This window comes from Macrotis lagotis, chromosome 1 (genome assembly GCF_037893015.1).
Source record: "Macrotis lagotis isolate mMagLag1 chromosome 1, bilby.v1.9.chrom.fasta, whole genome shotgun sequence".
NCBI classification, from domain to species: Eukaryota; Metazoa; Chordata; class Mammalia; order Peramelemorphia; family Peramelidae; genus Macrotis; species Macrotis lagotis.
In genome coordinates, this window is record NC_133658.1 from 902,603,653 (window position 1) to 902,624,996 (window position 21,344).

Below are 21,344 nucleotides of genomic sequence, written 5' to 3' on the forward strand. Positions count from 1 at the left end.
CTTGTATCAGTTGTGGGTAGGCATGTGGGTCAGCCAACCCTAGACTGGTGTGGGGATGGTCCAGCCAGATTTAAATCCACTAGTATGTGCTCTCCCAAGTATGTATGTATGTATGTATGTATGTATGTTCCCTGGGGTTAGGGACTCCCCTCTACTCCTCAATTTCAGATTTTTTTACCCTCATACCTCACTGTTTCTGTTGGAAGCCTGTCTTCCCCTCCCTCTGCATCAGATTCTCTGCTTTCTTGAGCATTAGCCCCAGAGCTGAAAGTATTGATTGATTCTTGGTTAAATTACTCTTAAAAAAACCCCCAAAACACAAACCAACCAATGTCTGCTGCCCATGAAAAGATGGTTCTTTTTAAAAAATTTTTATTTATTTTATTGTTATTTTTATTTTTCCAACTACATGGAAAGATAGTTTTTTCTTTTTTAAACTATAAATTTTTTTTGTTGTTCTCAAGGCAATGGAGTTAAGTGACTTGCCCAAGGTCACAGAAGGATGGTTTTCAACAATCATTTTTTTGTTTTTTGTTAGTTTCACATTTTTTTCCTTCCCTCCCTCCCCCCCCCAATAGAAAGCAATCTAATATAGGTTATATGTGTATAACTATGGTTTTTTTCTTTTCTTTTTTTTTCGTTTTTTTTTTTTCAAGGCAATGGGGTTAAGTGACTTGCCCAAGGCCAATGTATAACTATATTAAACATATAAGGTAATGATTCTTAAGAGTCAAGATACTTATCCAACAATGCCAACAAGGTCAATCCAAGAATGCTGCTCCATAGTTAGTAGTTTAAGGGTGTTTTTTTTTGCAAGGCAATGGGTTAAGTGGCTTGCCCAAGGTCACATGACTAGGTAACTATTTAGTGTGTGAGGTTGGATTTGAACTCAGATCCTTGACTCTAGGACCTGTGTTCTCTATTCACTGTGCCACCTAGATGCCCCTGGAGTCTTGATTTCTTAGAAAGTTGGCAAAGTGATTGATATGAAGGCTGAGTATTCTTTAAACAAATCAATTGTTTTTTGAACCAGGATTATAGTTATCTTATTATGGTTAACATAGGATACCCTTGAAAGTTCAGTTCTGATGGATAATTGGGTCATGTGATAAGTAAATTTATACTCTTCTTCCTCAATTAATCTTCTTAGGGCCTGGAGAATCTTTATCACCCTATACCTTCTTAGATATTCCATCTTGGCTGTGGGCATGCTCTCTGTTAAACAGTCTCCTTTGTGATTCCTGACCTCCTGGAGCTTTTGGTCCCCCCCAAAATCCCATCTCCTACAGGAAGACTTCCTCACTTCTCTTAAATCCAGTGACTTTTCTCTATTAATAATTTCTTATTTATCCTGTGTATAGCTTGCTTTGCATATATTCATATTATTGCCTGGCATCCAGGGCTGTGTTCTGTTATCCTGATTCCTATCTGGCCCCTGGACCCAGATGGCTCTGTAGGAGAAAGTGAAGCTGGTGACTTAGCACAGCACCCCTTCACTCCAATCCAATTCATTTGCTTGTCAGGGCATCCCCTCTCTGATGTCATTCCTCAAGAATGAAACTCAAACAACATCATCAGCAGGGTCTTTCCTCTCCCCTCCTACACTTAGATTGTAAGCTTCTTGAGGGCAGGGATTGCCTTTTGCCCTTTTTGTATCCCTTTAACACAATGCACTTTATTAATATTTCTTGAATGAAAATAAGTTTTATAAGATGTTCAAGACCTCCCTTAGGATTCTGAAAATAATAACATACTCCTTAGTCGGGATCACCCTGTAGATCTGGGGGTGCCACAGGTTGAGTAGAAAGTGAAGTCAAGATCCTGGGTCAATCCCAAGACCCATTGCCAGGAAGCTGTGGCTCAGTCACTGATCCTGGTCAGTATTGCATCAGGGTTGAGGATTTGTCTCAGATCAACCTACTGGACTTTGCTTGGCCCTGAGCATAGCCCAGCCAGATTCAAATACATTCTAGTGTGCAAGAGTGGCTTCCATGAAGAGTAGCTTTAGGCTTAGTGAGTAGCTTTAGGCTTTATTTTAAGTTGCTAAAAAGTTGGTTTATTGGAGTTTCATGTCTATGATTCTCAACACATTCAACTCCAAATGAAAATGCTGGTTTCCCAAGAAGGATGCCTTTCACAAGAAGGACTGATCTGCCTTGTACAGGTAGAAGAATCCACCTTCTCATATATGGGGAGCCTATATCATCCATTAAGATTTCAGGGTCTGTTTTAAGAATTCAAGAATGTTCAAGGAAGGAATGGGAAGGGACTGAGAGCAGACCAGATGAGAATCAGTTGAAGGAATGTGTATGTTTAGCTTGGAAATAAGATTGGAGAGAAGAGAAAAATATGATATCCCAACCCTATTTTTAAGAGAAAATCTGACTCATATTTTGATGTGGAAATTCTTCAGTATTTCAGAGAAACTCTGAGAGAAATCAGAGAGAAATCACATTTCACTGTGATTTCTTTCTGGAGTTCTACCATCTTTGCATCCAACAGGCAGAAGGATTGGTCCAGTTTCTAGGGGATAATCATGAGCCGCTGTATTTGTGACATCACTTACTACTCTTCCCATCATCTCAACCTCATCCTCTGCATAACCTAGAATCAGCCTTAGCTTTGTGTCTGTACTTTTTCTGGAAACTCGGAACCATAGATGAATGGAGCAATCATCATGATCATAGCTATTAATCCAGGGGATGCCTTTCCCAATCACTGGCATCTTTTGTTTGACCTGTACCCCATGGGTTGATTGTGAGATTGAGAGTCTTATATAATGCCCAAGCTTTGACTACTCTAGCAAGAACAAATTGAGGGGCAGCTAGGTGGTGCAGTGAATAGAACACTGGCCCTGGAGTCAGGAGGACCTGAGTTCAAATCTGGCCTCAGACACTTAATAATTACCTAGCTGTGTGGCCTTGGGCAAGTCACTTAACACTATTGCCTTGTAAAAACCTAAAAACAAAGATTAAAAAAACAGATCGAGCCCTGAGTGAATATCCTCTCCATCCTTTTGAACTTGCAAGATTTCTTTGAACACTGAATGTTATAAATATTTTTTTTTCCCAATAGGGGAAATAGGGTGGCCTTCCTCCACTCCTGTAGGTATTGACACCACCACCTTCTTTTATCTGTCCTGACTGTTCCCCTACAGATTAGACAAAGAGTAATTCGTTATTGTAGAATTCTGAAGGATTTCACATGGCCTTTGAGTTAAACTCCTCCCTAAAGGGTACAGGTTTACAGATCCCTCCCCTACGTCATTGCGGTAATGGTGTTGAACTTTGGTGCCATCATCCAAGTCATTAAACATAGACTAGGAACTCTGATGGTAAATCCATGATGGATTTCTGATGTTAATGGAATACATTGTGGATGTCACATATCAAATGAGCACCCAGAAGGCTCCTCTGGATCAGCAGTGATTGCTAAGGGATCTGTCTGGAATTTTTGATGAGAAGCACTGTATTTGCCCCCCCCCACTTCATCACTTAATAAAGGGCCTTAATAAAGGGCTTTCTCACTTGGGGTTATCCTTACTCATGTTGGGGTGGTATTCTTGGCAAGATGGAACTAAACTTTCTTGACCTCCTGCAGCCAGGTGTGGGATGGGGGAGCAGTGTGAGACCCTTAATAGCTGGTAATATTGCTTTTGACTGAGGAAAGGGTACTTGCTGAAATGGAGACTGCTAGTGGATAGAGCATTGAACTTGGAGTCAGGAAGATTTGAGTTCAAGTCCCATCTCAGCTACTTACTAATGCTTTCTGCCTCAGTTTCCTTAACTGTAAAATTGAGATAACAATACATTTAACTCACAAGGTTGTTCTGAGGATCAAATGAAAACATATTTGGACTTAGCACAGCCTCTGGGACACAGGGAGAGAGAGTTTAATGACTGATTAAAGAAAAAGTTCTTAGAAACTGAGATGGAAGGGATCCAACCCTTATGAAACTCTTTAGAAATGGTCCAGTTGCCATCCCTCTTCCAGTGGACCCCGCCCCCCAGAATCCCAGAAGCTCCACCAGAAATCACCTATCCAACTGTGCCAGCAAGAATGCCTCCTACCCCATCCTAACCCAGGTCACTTAACCTTTTCTTGAATACTTGAAGGGAAAGAGCTGTGATTCTCATGCTGAGCCTAAATCTGCCTCCCTATTGATAACTCCCACCCACTGGTCCAGGTATTGCTTTCTAGAAAATTCCAGTCCCTTGTCCAAGTGAGAGCCCCTCAAATACTTGGATCAGTGCTCTGCTCCAAGAGGGACTGGATGCAAATTCCAACTCTTTCTCTTTTCCCCATGTGACCCACTTTATTACTCTTAGCCTCAGTTTCCCCATCAGGAAAGTGAGTGTATTGGGCTAGCAAGGCACCTATGGTCCATTGGAAATTTAAAAGTCTATAAATGTTTTTAAAAATAAATTTTCATATGGAATTCAATATAGTTAGTCTCTTTTGCAATTATATGTATTCTATGCATTTAAAACATGTTTTGCGAAGGGGTCTGTGGGCTTCACCAGGTAGTCCAGGGAATCCAGGATACAAAAAGAACAAATCATCTCTTTCCATCTCTAGAACCATGAGCATATAAATTATGCTTTCTTCTCTTTTTCCAGACTAAGTATCCCCCATTCTTTCATGACCTCCAATCTTCTCACCACTCTCACCATCCTCTCCAGCCTTTTAGAATGGGGAGACCTTGTTATCTTGATATCTCCCTATGGAGGCTATGGAAATGCCCTTTGCCAGATAACCTAGTCGAGAGGACTGGGAACTTCTCCTGGGGCCTGCTAGGAATACCTTTGGTAGACTCTGCTTATGGCAAATCAGAATTCTCAATCCTTTTGCTGAGAGCTTCTCAAAAAAGGTTTTTGATGCAGACTTACCTCCTGTCTTTTCTATTTTCTGAGCAAAGATGAAGTCTGTATTAGAGGGGGGAGAGGAATATGGGGCAGAAGCCTTTGCTCTGAAGGAGCTGCCTTGAGAAAGAGGTATTCTTTATCTTGTTTATTGCTCATGTGTTCAAATTTGTTGGCTTATCGTCTACCCTGTTAGATTGTGAACTCATTGAGAGATGAGAACAGAGACTATCTTTTGTCTCCTTTTGTATCCACAGTATGGTGCCTGGAACTTAGTAGTCAATTAATTAACTTAATTAATTAAAATAATTAATAATTGTTGATTGACTGACCAAGGTACAAGACCATTGCATGTACTCCAACACCCAAGATGGCAGCCTGGTAGAGGGGATCCCATATTCAGAATGTAAGAGTTAAGAATTCAGCACTGGGAACTCTTTTAGCATTGTTTGAGAATTCCCTTCTAGACAGGAATGAGAAAACATCCTGTAGCCTCTCAGAGAGGAGAGTATCCCTCTGGTATCCCCAGGGGCTGAAAGAGCAGAAAGGGTCAAAGCCACAACATAGGGGTTGGACCTTAAGCCCTGCTATTATTGCACAAGTCCAAGAGAAGGGGTTTCTTTTCCCACAGCCTCAAGTTCATTTTTATTCTGAGATGAGTCTAGGCCTTTAGGGTAATTCCATAAGGTTTGAGGGGCATTTGAACTCTGGTCTTTCTGACTATAACCTATGCTCAAACCCACTCTGCCTTGAACCCCAAATTGAGTCTATCTGACTGATCTCTCATCCAGAAATACTTTTAGTGTACAGAGGGACTATCTGGGGGGAGCTGTTCAAGTGACACCAAATTCATTTCCCTTTCCACGGAAGTCCAAACCACAAGATGGCGCTATGAGCCTGAAGGACTCTAAAGGGAATGGGTAGTCTTTAGAGTAAAAAGTCTTGATTATTTAGGGGCTGATGTGAATTCTCCCTGGTTTCTATATGTGGTGTGGGGTGAAATAAATTCTGTCTTATATCAACTTTTTCTTTTACATGGAGTGGACTGGGAATCTTTTGTCCATTAATTATGAACCCTATAGAGATTTCCAAAAGAAACTCTTGTTCAATCATGTCCGATTCTTTGTGACCTCTTTGGAATTTTCTTGACGAAGATACCAGAGTGGTTCATTTTACAGATGAAGAAATTGAGGTAAATGGGGTGATGTGAGATGCCCGGGATTACACAGTAAGAATATGAGACCAGATTTGAATTGGGGAAGATGAGTCTTCTTGACCCTAGATCCAATACTCCATCCCCAACCACTTGGCTGTCCCGATGCCTGTAGTAGTAGTAGTAGTAGTAGTAGTAGTAGATGCTTGATCATTGTTTGTTGCATTGAATGGAATTGTATGTGGTAAGATGGAAAGTGGATTTGGTTTGGCATCAGAAACCCTGGATTCAAATCTACTCCCCTCACTAAAGAAACCCTAGCTGGGGATAAAATGGATCACAGAGATAACTCTTTTGTCTCAAGACTGGATGCAGTTCATTTAAGTCCAGAACCTGTAATGCTGAGTCACAGGTTATATAATTAAGCTATAAGTCCAAGAAGTAAACACAATGTTCTAGGTGTGGTCTGACTAGAGGAGAGAACCATTCATCTCCACTCCCATTCTGGACATTATGTCTTTGTTATTCCTATCCGAGTATTAATTAGCTTCTTTGAGTCTGCCTTGACACCTTGCTGACTCATTTAGAGTTCACCCAGATCTTTTCCATATGAATTGTTGGACCAGCTCCATTCTAAACTCAGGAAACTGATTTTTTTTTTAAAATAAAAGTTCAGGACATAATATTGTCCATTTAAAATTTCATCATTATGGATTTATCCTATCATTTCAGCTGGCTAAGACTATTTGAAGGCTAATTTTTACCCAACTGGTGAGCTCTCCATCCCTGATTTGTGTCTTCTTTGAATCTGAAAGGGTCCTCATTCAAGCTGTTGATAAACTTGTTGATTAATACAGTGACAGAACTCCAAAGTACTCTAGTGTAAACCCCTCTCCAAGTTGACTTGCACCCTATTTTTGGGGTCCAAGTATTTAAGGGATCACAGAGTCATTGGTTTAGAACTGGAGGGGACCACTGAGTTCACTGAATCCAATGCTCTCCTTTTACAGATGAGGGAGCCTGAGACCCAGAGAAGGGAAGTGACTTGCCTAGTATCAAATTGCTAGTAAGTGGGGGAGGAAGCATTTGAACTCTGGTCTTCCTGATTATAACCTATGCTCAAACCCACTGCAGCACTCTGCCTCAAACCCAAAGCTGAGTCTCCCTGACTGATCTCTCATCCAGTCCACATCTTTCTTTCCTCTTATTTCCCCCTACCTAAAATCATCTCTTCCTCTGCTTTCTACTGTGTATCCCCCTGCTGTTGTGTATAATCTAACTGCCCCCTTTGTTATTCAGTTGTGTCCAGTTCCTGAGCTCCCTGTTTGGGGTTTTCTTGGCAAAAAATACTAGTGGTGTGTCATTTCCTTCTCCAGCTCCAGATGAAGAAATTGAGACAAACAGTGTGAAGGGACTTCCTCAGGGTCATACAGCTAGAAAAGTGTCTGAGGCCAGATTTGAACTCATGAAAATGAGTCCACTAAGCCACAAGTTGCCCCTTTGGCCTTAAGTAAATTCCTTTCCCTCTATTGGTTTCAATTTTTCTGTCTGTATGTAGAAGGAATTGATCATTCTTTGATTGAACAGATGCTTGTTGAGAAATATTTATGATCTAATTTTTCCTCCCAAAGGACATAGAGAAATACAGGACTAGAGACAGAGGTGTAGTCATAGAGGGTCACATATAGGGAAAGAAAGAGAAACCAAGAAAGATTTATGGATAGTGAGGCACAGACACAGAGTAAAGAACCAGGGAGACAAAGACAGCTCACAGAATGACAGAGGCTGACTAAAAGAGACAAAGAGAGACCCTACTAAGCTAGAATTGGCCACAGTCGATGGTATGATATAAGGTAAAATGCTCATTTATAAGCTAAGAGACTTACAATCTCAGCTTCTCCCTTGTCTCTCTGAATGACCTGGGACAAATCACTTCCCCCCCAGTCACCTCTTATATAACCTGCAGGGATTATATTCAATATATATATAGCTATATCCCAGCTTCCAGTAGTCAAACGGAATACAGAGAGAGCCTACCTGGGGGCTCAGATTTTATTAATATAGCCTAAGCCTTTCCCAAGAGTCCCACAGAATCCTTCTGTTTTCTTCTGGAGCTGCCTGGATTCAGTCTCATGCTCGAGGCAGGAAGGAGATGGTGTAGGTGCGGGGGATGGTGGCAAAGCCCACCATCTTTGGGGAGATATCAATGGCCTCTTTGGGGAGTGGAGACTGGAAGCGAAAGTTCTGCAGGATGGTGGTGAGGAAGAGGAACAGTTCCATTCTGGCCAAGCCTTCACCAAAACAGTAGCGTTTACCTGTGGAGCCAGAATCAGAGCTGGTCAAGATGGGGAAGACTCTTAGAACAGGGACTCTCAGAACTGAGAAGGGTTTTAAAAGACAGAATTTCAGTCTTGGGCCTTCCAGGGGCAAAGGACTCTTCCTTAGAAGAGAGGAAACCAGAAGGCACAATGGAGAGTTGACTATCATTACTTAGATATTGACTGTTTCTTAGAATAAGTCACTTTCCTTCTCTCAGCCTCAAAATGAGAGTTTTGGACACTATAACCCCTAGGGTCACTTCCAGTCTTAACTCTATAATCCCTCAGGACAAAAAAAACGTGCCAGACCTGGGAAGTTACTTAAAACCCAGAAAGGTCAGAGCTGGGAGAGTTCATATGATAATGTCATCATTTAGAAAAGGACAAGTAGCCAAAACATTTGATTCTTGTGTCAAGAAAAGAGCTAGTTAGTACAGTGGATAGAGCACTGGCTTTGAAATTAGGAGGAAGGGAGTTCAAAACCACTCTCAGGCATTTACTAGCCGCGTGACCTTGGGCAAGTCACGGAACCCTAATTGGCTGTCATCCAGAACCATCTTCAATTGTCCTGATTCCCATCGGGCCACCCGATCCAGATGACTCTGGAAGAGAAAGTGAGGCTGGTGGCTTAGCACAGCACTCCCTCACTCAAATTCACTTCATGTTCTTTTCATGGCATCACCTCCCTGAAGTCATGGTCTTCTTAGAGAAATGAACCATTAATACAGATTAAGCTAAGCACAGATTCTGGAAATTTCCTACTTTATCTAATTCTTCTTCCTAAATAGCTGCTGTGCTTTTGTTGCTGCAACCTAATCAGTTGTAAATGATGGACCACAAGTCCATTGAGTAATATCTACTAAATGTTGATGCACTAGGATAATCACCCATTGCCACATCCTTGGCATGGATCTGTCTAGACCACAGGTTAACAGAGGCAGAAGGGCTCTTGCTACATGAAGTTGCTCTTTTTTCTCAAACTTCCTACACCTCCTTCTTAGCAGAGTCCTTTGTCTCCTTTGAAGAGACAATGCAAATCATCCCTTGTGAAATCCCTTTTCTAACTCAGGGAGCACTTCAAAAGCTGTCTAGACTATCCTTTATTCTCTCTTTCTTTGCTCCAGGGTCTGTTAAAAAAGAGATGGTCCTCTTCCTTTTTTGGTCCCTTGATTCCCTTCCTTCCCAATTGCACAGAATTCCCCATCTGGCTTTCTACATTTTTAAACAAACATCTATTTTCTGTTTCCCAAGATGATCATTCAATTTTCATCAGAGAAATTCCTAAACTGCAGTCTCCTCCCTCTTCCTTCCTGCTTTTAGGCTCCTTAATTTCCTTCAGTGTTCTGTAGCACAACTTTCTAAGGGAAGCCTGAGTTTCCTGGGTGCCAGTGCTCACCATCTACATATTATTTTGTCTACCTAAACTTGGTCCTGTCTAGTAAAATGTAAACAGGGGCCCCTTTTCCTAGTCTTCACCCCTCATCTAATGTTGAGAAGGACCTTAAATATCATCTAATCCAATCTTCTCTTTTATAAAATGAGGAAATTGAGGCTCAGAAAAGGGAAGGCATTTGAACAAAATTACAGGCTCTTAAGAGTCTGAGCTGTAAGGAGCCTCAGAGATACTTGGATTTAAATTTCACAGATGAAGAAAATGAGGAATAGATAGATGAAGTGATTTGCCTAAAGTCACCCAGGTTGGAAACTTTAAAGATAGGAACTTGAACAAGGTCCTCAGACCCCAGGGCCAGGGCTCTTTCTAGTGTTTGAATGGTTTCCTCAAAGAAGGAGGGGTATCTGGTGAGACTGGGGCTGGTATTCTTTCTGGAACACTTAGCCTCCCAACTATAGTCTCCCTGGAACCATTCTACCCACATACCCATTTGGTCAAGGGAAGTGGTAATAGGAGGAATTGAGAGTAGAAAGAAGGGAAGAAAGGATTCACCAGGTTCAGGCCACATTGATTGAGTCTAGGGATGAGAGCGGGAGTCATGGAGGAGAAGAGAAGAGGTTTGACTGCTCACCAATAGAGAAGGGGACAAAGGCATCACTTTTCTTGAATTGGCCCTTTTCATCCAAGAAGTGTTGGGGGTTGAAGCTTTCAGGGCAGGCAAAGAAGTTGCGGTCCCTCAGGACTGAGCCCAGCATGGGGTAAACTTCTGTGCCCTAGAGGATGGTGTGAGAGAGAACAAAGGAAATGAGGAGTGGAGAGAAGAGGGCAGGAAGAGAAAAAGAAAGAGACAAGAAAAGAAGATGAGATGGGGCTGGGGAGAGAGAGAGAGAGAGAGAGAGAGAGAGAGAGAGAGAGAGAGAGAGAGAGAGAGAGAGAGACAAATAGAGACAACCAGAGACAAAGAGAATATTTTGCTTCTGAGAAGATAAGACTATATTAGTCTCAGAGGCAAGATGATCTGGGTTTAAGTTGTCTCAAAAACATCCAAGTTATGTGACCCTGAGTAAATCACTTAAGGGCCGTAATTTACAGAGAAGATGCTGAGAAAGTTCACTATATCCATGAATTCTTAAGTCCAGTCTTCATTCTTTTATTTTGTATCCAATTATACAGTTGTTTGCCCTGATAGAATGTAAGCCCTTTGAGGGCAGGGATTGTTTCATCTTTGTCTTTATATTCCCATCATTAAATTCCAGTGTCTTGAAAATATTAAACCCATAATAAATGTGAGTGATTGATTGGTTGGTTGATAGAATGAATAATAGTTGAATTATATTAGCAAGAATAACAATAATCATGATAATGACAAATGTAGAACATCCCTAAACAATGAATTTCTACCTTCCTCAGTTCAGCTGCAACAGAAGGGATAAGTCACAAAGACAGTAAGATTTTCACTTTGTTACTCCCTTTAAGTGTGAAAATCTTCTCTTTGAATTTTTTGGGGGGTCAATTTTCCTTTGACTGCCAGCACAACTATGGCCTTCGTGACCCATAAAAATAGAGCTCCTTGGTTTTGGGACATATTGGAAAGAAAAAGCCGCTTCAGGGAGTGTGAGCTCTGGCAGTCAAGAGGAGGTACAGTAATGAAGAAATACTATAGTTATTAAGAATCTTGATTCTTCTAATTTCACTTCTACCAGTGTTAAGGGACAAGGGAAGGAGGGTGAGAGGGAATATCTTTCTCCTCCCTACAGCCCCACTGAACATGTTAATTTGCACCAGCACTAATGACTGAGAGAGAGAGAATTGGGAATGAATCCTGAAAGTGGAAGCTGAGTCAAGCTTCAGAGTCAACCAAGCCTGGAGACCCAGTTATGAAAGGTTCTCAGTAGATTCTGTACATCATAAGAAGGGAAAGACCATTGGGGTTTTGTAGCCCCAGAATGTGAATTGTCTTGGCTCCATGTGTTATCTAAGCTTGTGCATCTCTCCAAGTACACTCTAGGTATATGACCATTCTTTTCATTTATAGCCAGGTATAGTTGTGGGAGACTATGCCCCAGAATTATGGAGGGACTGTGTCATTGCTATTGTTCTCATGATATCATTTTAGCAAACATTTTTTGCTTTGAGCTACTAGACTACTGGCAGATAATTAAAGGTAAGTGTACCAGTGGGGGCCCTAGTTTTAAGAGTGTACACTCATAACGTATCTGAAATTCAAGGGTATTAGTTGTCCCAACCTACTAGTTCAAGTTGGAGGGCAGCCCAGAGCAGGACAAATCAGTTCTCTCTTTGAGACTCACAACACTATGTGGTATCATCATCCTCATTTTTCAACGACCTGGTTGTTTTTCATTCAAATACTTTTCTTTTTCAGTTAAATTTCTTTTGGCATCCTGGATTCCTTCCAAATTCATAGTTTATTTACAATGATGACATTTGATACCCATATTGATACCCACATTGATACCATATTTGATACCCACATTGAACTGAGCAAATTCTGATCAAATTGAGCAGGGACATCAAAATTATTCTCAGAAGAGTAGGGAGAATTTGGAATAGGAGAAACACAGATGAGAGATGTTCTCGGACATGAGGGAGGTTTTAGGAGGCAAGAGGCAGAATAAGGAGACACTTTAGGAAAAATAATGGAGGACCTCTCAGATGTCGGGAAGCTAAGAGGGGGTTTTAGAGGATGTCAGAGATAGAGGAGGTTCTGGAGTAGAAGAATGGAGGCTTTGCAAACTGAGGGAGCTGAAAGTGAGAGACACCTACCTTGGGAATAAGGTAGCCCCGGAATTTGGTGTCCTTGGTAACTCTCCGGGCCAGACCCATGGGGATCATATCTCCAAACCTTTGGATCTCATGGATGACAGCTTCTGTGTATGGCATCTTGCCCTTGTCTTCAAACTTGGGGGATCGGTTCCGCCCAATCACCCGATCGATTTCCTCATGAATTTTGGCTGTGGTTGGTGGGGGTGAGGAAACAGGATACAGGGGTATCAGAGAGATCCTGGGGAAGTCCCAAGGGAGCAGATGGAGTGAAAGGCTGGTGAGGGGATGCTGGGATGAGGAGTAAAGGGGCTAATTTGTATTTCAAGGATGATGATGTATGTATTTATAGATATAACATGTCCTGGACACCAAATGACTTCTCAGGAAACTAGGGGAGGGGAGCTCACCTTCCACTTCTGGATGCTTCATTAGGAGAAGGAAGCCATAGCGAAGGGTTGTGCTAACAGTTTCAGTGCCAGCAAAAAACAGGTTTAGGGTGGTCATGGTTAGGTTCTTCATGAAGAATTCTGTGTTGGGATTTTTATTTTCCTGGGAGGAGAAGGAGCAAGGCTCAGATTCCCTCACCCCCATATATACTTTATTTCTAGATTTTTAGCCTCAAGGATGGTCTCCTCATTCCCTTATGCCAGCTTAAGTTCTTTGAGTGTGCAGGGTGGAGGAGATAATCCAATGATGGTACCTAAGTTGGAATGTCTTAATTCAAAGGGACTCCAAAACATCTTTATTGTTCTTAGAAATTAGATGAACATAGATTCAGTGCTGGAAAGGAGCTTAGAGACTGTCAAATCAAATTACTCTCAAGAAGAATTTAAGGAATAGAGAGGTTGGGACCTGCTCAGAGGAACACAGTAAGTGTTTGAGCTGTGTTTTGAACCCAGGTATACCTGGGTTCCTGAGTCTATATATTCCTGAGTTTACAACCCTACCCACTGCAGTGTGCTGCCTTCCAGAATCCCAAGATGGTAGACCCGGGAGAGACCTCAGCAGCCAAAGAAATCTCTTTCTTGAGCTATCTGACAAGTGGTGGTCCAGTTTCTGCTTGAAGACCTCCAAAGAGGGGAAACCTGCCAGTTCTTTGGGTAATCCATCTCTCTTTTGGACAGTTGTCCTCATTTGGAATCTTTCCTCTCTGCTTCCAGATCTAAATTCCTCCCTTTAGCATTTCTCCTAATGATCTTGATTCTTCCTTCTAGGATTAAGACAACAAATCTAATATTCTCTTTCTCACCAGAGATAAAAAAAGGACTTCACAAGGTCTTATATGGAGAGTTAGGTAAGGCTACTAGTTCTAGAATATAAGGTTCCTGATTACCCCCAGCCTCTACCCAGCTTGTGGATGTCTGAAGGGGCAGGGTGTATGGAGAATGGAAAACATCTATTTTTATGTTTTGTGTTGTTCTGTGTCTCTGTTTCCAATTTTCTGTCTGTTTCTGCATCTAACTCCATTTTCCCGCCACTCTCTGTATATTTCTGTTATTCTATGTCCCCCATCTCTATATCTCACTTTCTCTATTTGTCATTCTCTATTTCTCTTTCCCTTTCTACCCCCCAGTTTGGGCAATGACCAGAAGTGCTATCTGAATCTCTGCTCTGGGTTGCTACCTGACCTATTTGTTTGGGAACCTTTCTCCTGGCTTGTGCCACAGGACACCATTGATATCCGTGAAGTCCACTTCCCAGTATCTGGGACATCCATAACACCCTTGGTCTGAGGTCTCTGTTTATCCTCTCCGTTTTCATCTGCCAGTACCTCTTTCATCTTGATCAAGAAGGAGTCAATGAAATTCCGGGGGGAGTTAGGGTCCAGGGTGGCCTGGTTCTCCCGGACCTTCTCAGTGATGAAGTCATCCAGTCCTTGCAATTCCTTGAAGGCTTGCTGCTGAGGCCCTGGCAGGTGCTTCATCACTCCAGAGAACATCTCATATAGCTGGAAGATGGTACAAGACAAGTCATGGGGTATAGAGCCCTGGGGTGGGTGTCTGAGGGGGATGGGGACAATGGGGGGCAATCATCATGAAAGATGAAACTTTAGGAAAAGGAATTGGGTCATAATGGAGAATGCATGGTCAGGACATTGCACAGAGTCAGATTAGGAAAAGGGGGTCAGATTGAGGAATTGGTTCTTGGCCTTCATTTTTGAAGAGGGCCAAGAGGACATCAGTATGTTGGAGACACGTTGAAAAGTGTCCAACTGTGGCTGATCAAACCAATATGAACTCAGAATTTTCTACCATAGGTCAGAAATGAATCGTGCATGAGAAATAGGATACAGGAGATAGAAGACAGAAATGAAAGTTGAGGGTTAGAGATTCAGGGTATGGAAGAGAAGGTCTTGGGGGTCACCTGTCCCATGGATGTGGCTGTGAACTGGAAGCTCCCCAGCATCATACGCAACAGGGACAGGAACTGTTTGTCCTCATAATCAAAGCGATCACCAAAGACGATGGAACTGATGACGTTGGAGACTGTGCGGCTCAGGAAGAAGGTGGGGTCAATGGCAGCCCCTGTAGACCAACCAGGACAACAGAGACACAGAGAGAGAAACAAGCAGAGAAGTAGAATGATGAAGAAAGAAGACAGAGGCAGAGAGATCCAAAGGGGGTAAAAAGCAAGTAGGGTGGGGGGAAGGAATAGAGGCCAAGAGACCATATGGAGGCAGTGTTTGAGAGAGAGACAGAGATGAAGTTGAGAGAGGTGGATAAGTATAGAATGGATAAGTATAGAAAAGAGAGGAGACAAGGGAAGAGAAAAAGAGAAAAGAAAAGAGAAGAGGAGAGGAGAGGAGAGAGACAGAGAGACAGAGAGATAGAGACAGAGACAGAAAGACAGAGATAGAGACAGTACCAGAGAGAGAAACAGACACAGAGACAGAGACACAGAGACACAGAGAGAGACAGGGAGAGGGAGAGGGAGAGAGAGAGAGAGAGACAGAGAGACAGACAGAGACAGAGACAGAGAGACAGAGACAGAGAGGAGAGGGAAAGAAAGAGAGAGAGACAGAGATAGAGAGACAGGGAGAGGGAGGGAGGGAGAGGGAGAGGGAAGAAGGAGAGTGGCATCAAGAGATAGAGGCAGGGAGAGAGGGAGAGAGAGGGAGGGAGAGAGAGATAGATGGACACAGAGGCAGAGACAGAGAGACAAGGGTCGAGAGAGACAGAGAGACAGACAGAGAGTAGAAGAGACAGAGACAGAGAGAGACTCAGTTTCTTATTCCCCATCTTTCTCCAAAGGACAGTCATTGTCCCCATCCCCAAATCCCATAGAATAAGGAGATTAGAAGCTAGATGTTAAATTGCCTCCACCTTCCTCCTCCTCCTCCTCTGTCTCTGTCTCTGTCTGTCTGTCTGTCTCTCTCTCTCTGTCTCTCTCATCTCTCCCCACTCCCACTTTGGACTTTAGAGTGGCCCTGAGATCTGAAATGAAATGAAATCAATCCTCTGAGAGGGAGGTGGCTTGCTCAGGTTTCAGGTGGTAGAGCTGGGATCCATGCCTAGGTCCCCAGATTTCAGTTCAGTGCTTTTCCATGACATCTGGCTGCCTCCCCTTCCCCCTTTATTCACCCATATCTAGTGCAACAGATGAAAAAATTCTGACCAAGATCACCTATTCAGTGATTTAGAATGTAACCCAGTACAGTCATAGAGCTTCAACCTGAGTCATTTCAATCATGTCTGACTCCCTGTCCTGGCAAAGATCCTGGAGTGGTTTTGCCATTCCTTCTCCAGTTTATTTTACAGAAGAGGAAACTGAGACTAACAGGGAGACGTGATTTGCCCAGGGTGAGGCCAGATTTGAATTTGTGAGTCTTTGTTTTCTTGTCATTTAGTCTGGCATTGCACCATCTTGTTGCCCTACTGAAGCATGGATACCTGAGACTAAATCTGACCTCACTCACTGTCTAGTTGTGTAACTCCAGGCAAGTTATTTCACTTTTGCCTCAGTTTCTTCATTTGTAACATGAAGATAATAATATCTACTTCCCTAGGTTTTTGTAAAAGCTAAATGAGAAAATATAATGTACTTTAGAAACTTTTGTCTTACATAAATGCTTTCCATCATCATCATCATCATCATCATCATCATCATCATCATCATCATCATCATCATCATCATCATCATTAAAAATCCAAACTCTCTGTTTTAGAGAGAAGGAGAAACTGAGAGTCAGGGTGGAGAGGGGACAAGATCACATGAATGTCTCCTCATCAGTGAGAGGGTCAGTCTCTGAACCCAAACATCACAGACTTGGAAGGCAACCTAGAGGCCATCATCTAGTCCATCCTTCTCATTTTACAGAAAAGGAAACCAAGACTCTGAGAAGTGAGGTTATCTACTCAACATCACAAAGTAAGTAAACAGAGGATTTTGAATACAAATTCAGAACTTTTCACCACTTCAGGATATAAAGATCAGTTAGTGATAGGGAGAAGTAAGTCACAGCACCCAGAGGGAGGTCCTTGGGGGGTCAGAGAGAATAATAGCCAATTTGGGTGGGAGATATTAGTTGATGGGAGCTAGGTGGTTGACTGGACTTGAAATTAGTAAGATTCATCTTTATGAGTTCAAATCTATACTCAGAAATTTACTAACTGTGTGACACCTCCCTCCCCCTCCACAAGTCACTTAACCCTGTTTGCCTCAGTTTCTTCATCTGACTGGGGTGAAGAACTATTTTAACCTCCAATTGCTTTCTTTTCTCTTTTTAAATTTTATTTATTTAAGTGGCTTGCCCAAGGCCACACGGCTAAGCAATTATTAAGTGTCTGAAGCCACATTTGAACTCAGGTCTTCCTGACTCCAAGTCCAGTGCTCTATCCACTGCACCACCTAGCTGCCCCTCAGTTTCTTCATCTGTAAAAGGAGATGGAGAAGGAAAAGGCAAACCACTCTAGTATCTTTGCCAAGAACACCTTCAAAATGTGGCCTTGAAGAGTTGGATTTTATTAAAACAAGTGAACAACAACAAAAATTTAGTGGATGCTGAGCTGGCTCAAGTCTCTGGAATATTCTTAGGGCCCACTGACCTTTTGTGCCTCGGAAAGCTTCAATGAGGAAGCCAGCCTCTTCTCGGATGCGTTCTTCAATGCCTCTTTTGCCCATCCCAAAGTCCCTGAGGGTGGTGATGGAGAATCTCCGGAGTTGCCGGGCCCTTTCTCCATTGCTGAAGGCCACACCTGGTTATTGGCAAGAAGGAGGGAAGGAGTTCAGGAAGACTGGAGCTCCTGCAGTATACCAGATCCTGTTATGGGATCAGAGATGGATGTCCAAGGTGAGACAAGGAGAGAAAGAGAAGACTAGGAAAGGTATGGAGACAGGGAGGATCAAAAAGTGATGAAGAGACAGGGAGAAGTAAGGACACAAGGGGAGGTGTAGAGACAGATGGCTGAACAGAGAGACAGAAATGCAGAGATGGGGGATGCAGGGAGAAAAGGAAAGTAAGAGAAATGGGGAAGGACAGGGAGATAGGAAGATAAATCAGGGGAGAGAGGGAAGAATTGGGGAGATAGGGAGGGAAATACAGATGAATGGAAAGATCTGAAGAAGTAGTTAGATAAGGAGAGGGAGGGGGAGAAATAGAGAGATGGAGATTCAGAGATAGAGAGAAAGATGGGGAAACTGAGAGATAGAGAGATGGGGAGTCAAGGGAGATAGTGAAAGAGGTAGAAGAGAGCCAAGAGAGACATGGAGAAACATGGGAAGAAGGGGAGACAATAATAGTCAAAAAAATGGAAAGAGGAGGTAAAACAATGGAAGAAAATGGGAAATAAGAGAAAGAAATAGAGAAACAGAAAGAGACAGAGAAGAGCAGATGGGTGAGGGTGATATTGATAGTCGGGGTGATGGGAGAAGGGATAGAAGATGATGTTTCACAGAATAAACCTGGCTAGCAGCTTATAAGATATCACATTGACCTGGGGAGAGGTATGTGTGGGGGTGAGTTGGGGAGGCATATGAGGGTGTTTGTCCCTGTCCAGATGCTCACCAAATCCTTTAAAGAGCCAGTCGAAGGTGGCCTGCTCCCCTCGACCAGAGAACTCGTCTGCTTGGTCGACCAGTGCCTCCTTTACTGCATCATAGCCAGTCAGGACTACAACAGCCCTGGGCCCCAGGTGCACTGTGAATACAGGTCCATATTTTTCCCCAATCTGGAAGGCATGGAGAAGGCAGCATAAGCAGAGGTTTTTTTCTCTCTCAGATGTAGGATTTCTCTCTTTTGGTTCTGTCCCCTGGAAGATAACTTCTCACCCATCTTCTCTCAGCAGCTTTAAAAAAAGACCTTTTGGCATACAGACCTTTCCCATTCCCTCTCCTCATATAATCACTTCTTCAGATCTCCCCATTTGTTTGTAGTTCCATTTCCCTCCCTATCTCCCCAATTCTTTTTTTTTTTTAGGTTTTTGCAGGGCAAATGGGGTTAAGTGGTTTGCCCAAGGCCACACAGCTAGGTAATTATTAAGTGTCTGAGGTCGGATTTGAACCCAGGTACTCCTGACTCCAAGGCTGGTGCTCTATCCACTGAACCACCTAGCCGCCCCCATATCTCCCCAATTCTTCTCTCTCTCTCTCTCTCTCTCTCTCCTGATTTATCTCCCTATCCTTCCCCATTTCTCTTACTTTCTTTGCCTCCCCACTTCCCCCCAACTCTCCATTTCTCTGTCTCTCCCTCCAGCCTTCTGTCACCATACCTCCCCTTGTGCCCTTACTTCTCTCTGTCTCTTAGTCACTTTGTTCCTCCCTGTCTCCATATGTGTATTATACATGCATATATATACATATATATATATATATATGGGAAAGATGTATATAATGATATGCACACACATATGTGTGTGTATCATTATATGCATCTTTCCTTTTTTTTTTTGAGAGGCAGTATTGTATAAAGGACACAACTCTCAGAGTCAGGGAGACCTGGGTTCAAATCCTTCCTCAGATATTTACTAGCTATGTGACTCTGAGAAAATGATTTCATCTTTGCCTCAGTTTCCTCATATGTAAAATGAGGGGTTTGGACTCAATGGTCTGTCAAGTTTTTTCCAGTGCTAAATCTAGGAACCCACGATCCTCCATTTAACAGAATAATTCTTAAAATTGTTTATTCCTCCTTTGCCCTTTTTTCCCTTGGCCCAAGGTAATTATTAAGTGTCTGAGGCGGGATTTGAACTCAGGTACTCCTGACTGCAAGGCTAATACTCTATCCACTGCACCACCTAGCCACCCCTACACTGGACTTCTTGAAACAATTCTGCAGTCACAAGAAACCAATGAACCCCATGACCAGGGCAGAGAAGCATGTCTGATGCTGCCCCTCTAGAGACCATTTTCTGCCTAACATCTCTCTGGCATCTCATCTCTCCATCTCTCTCCCTCTCCCCCAGGGCCTCACTTTTAGGCCAGTTTTCCAGTTTTCTTGCCTCTTCTCCATCTTCCCCCCGCCCCGAATCCCTCTTCTCACAGCCCAGCTTTACCCATTCCTCTCCCAAAAGAGGTTCTTGACTTTTTTTGGAGTTTCTTTCCCATACAATCATAAAACTTAGACCATAGAGACCATCTAACCCAATATGGCCATGTTGCAGAGAGGGAAACTGAAGACCAGAAGAAAGAAAGAGAGAAAGAGAGAAAGAAAGAACCTTCTTTAAATCAATATAGAAAGACCTTTTTTTCTGTCTGCATCTCTTCTTCCCTCTGATCCTCCCAGAATCTCCCCCACTCCAGTCAACTTGAACCAGTTTATATATTTGAGAGTGGTATCTCTGTGCGTGTCTGTCCCTTTGCTGTTTGTGTTTCTATGTCTCTGAGTCCATCTCTTTCTCTCTTTGTGTTTGCTTCAGTATCTTCCTCTGTTATTATCTCTACCACTCTTGTATCCCTATCTCTGTGTGTCACTCCCTATACCTGACACTCTTGGTGTCTTTTTCAGTTCTGTCTCTGTGACTTCATGGCTTTCCCTGGCTATGTCTGCCTCATTCCTCACCCCAGCCATTTTCTCTATCTCTTTGCTTCTCCTTTCTATGTGACTTTCTCTGTCTCTTTGTCTCTTTGTCTCTGTCTCTATGTCTCTGTCTCTCTGTCTCTCTGTCTCTCTGTCTCTCTGTCTCTCTGTCTCTCTGTCTCTCTGTCTCTCTCTCTCTCTCTCTCTCTCTCTCTCTCTCTCTCCCCACCCCTTGCTGTCTCTCTCTTAAGTCTCTCCATGATCTCCTTCTTTTATCCTGTTCCTCAACCTCCCCAGCCTCAGTACCTTCATGAGGGAGTCATACATCTGCTCGGTGTTGAGTTGAAGGTAGTTGCCAATGAAAGGCAGGGGGGTAGGCCCAGGGGGAAGGGTGCTGCGGACTTTCCTCTGTCTCCATACAGAGAGCACCACCAGGGCTGAGAGGCAAAAGAATAGGGCCCCCAGTAGTAGTCCGGAGGCCAGCATGGTGGAAGTGCCAGAGGCCTCACTGCAGTATTGTCTGGATTTGAGCAGCTGCTGAATCAGCTCTGGGGTCCAGGTAGGGCTGTCTCTCTCTTTTATTCTTAGGGATGGGGGTTGTCACCTGGCTCTGCTCCCAGCCCTCTTATATAATATTCTCAATCCTAACCATTCCTTCCCTGGGCCCCAGGACTGTGGCCAGATCTTAAGACCAAAGGGGAAAAAGGAGTGGTAGTGGAGTGGGGTGGGGTCTCAGAAACTGAAGATCCCATTGCAGAAGTATTGGGAGGAGGGTGAAGGAAAGAGTCAAGTTTCAGGGATGGGGGTTCAGAGAATGCTAAAGTTCTAGAGATATAAATTTTAGGAGGGTCTCAAAACCCATATATGGGGCTTTGGGGTT

At 43.1% G+C, this 21,344-nt stretch overlaps 1 protein-coding gene across 1 annotated transcript; it reads right to left on the minus strand.

Annotated features, from left to right (window-relative positions):
• Positions 1–8,049: 8,049 nt before the first annotated feature.
• LOC141509509 (cytochrome P450 2A13) lies at positions 8,050–21,025 on the minus strand. The gene is made up of 9 exons (XM_074219119.1): positions 20,771–21,025; positions 18,515–18,677; positions 17,556–17,705; positions 14,875–15,035; positions 14,282–14,458; positions 12,918–13,059; positions 12,511–12,698; positions 10,358–10,499; positions 8,050–8,330 (listed from the first exon to the last, which is right to left on the minus strand). Exons 1-9 carry the CDS (start codon positions 20,948–20,950, stop codon positions 8,146–8,148), a joined length of 1,488 nt encoding a protein of 495 aa, XP_074075220.1. The 5' UTR covers positions 20,951–21,025; the 3' UTR covers positions 8,050–8,145.
• Positions 21,026–21,344: the final 319 nt, after the last annotated feature.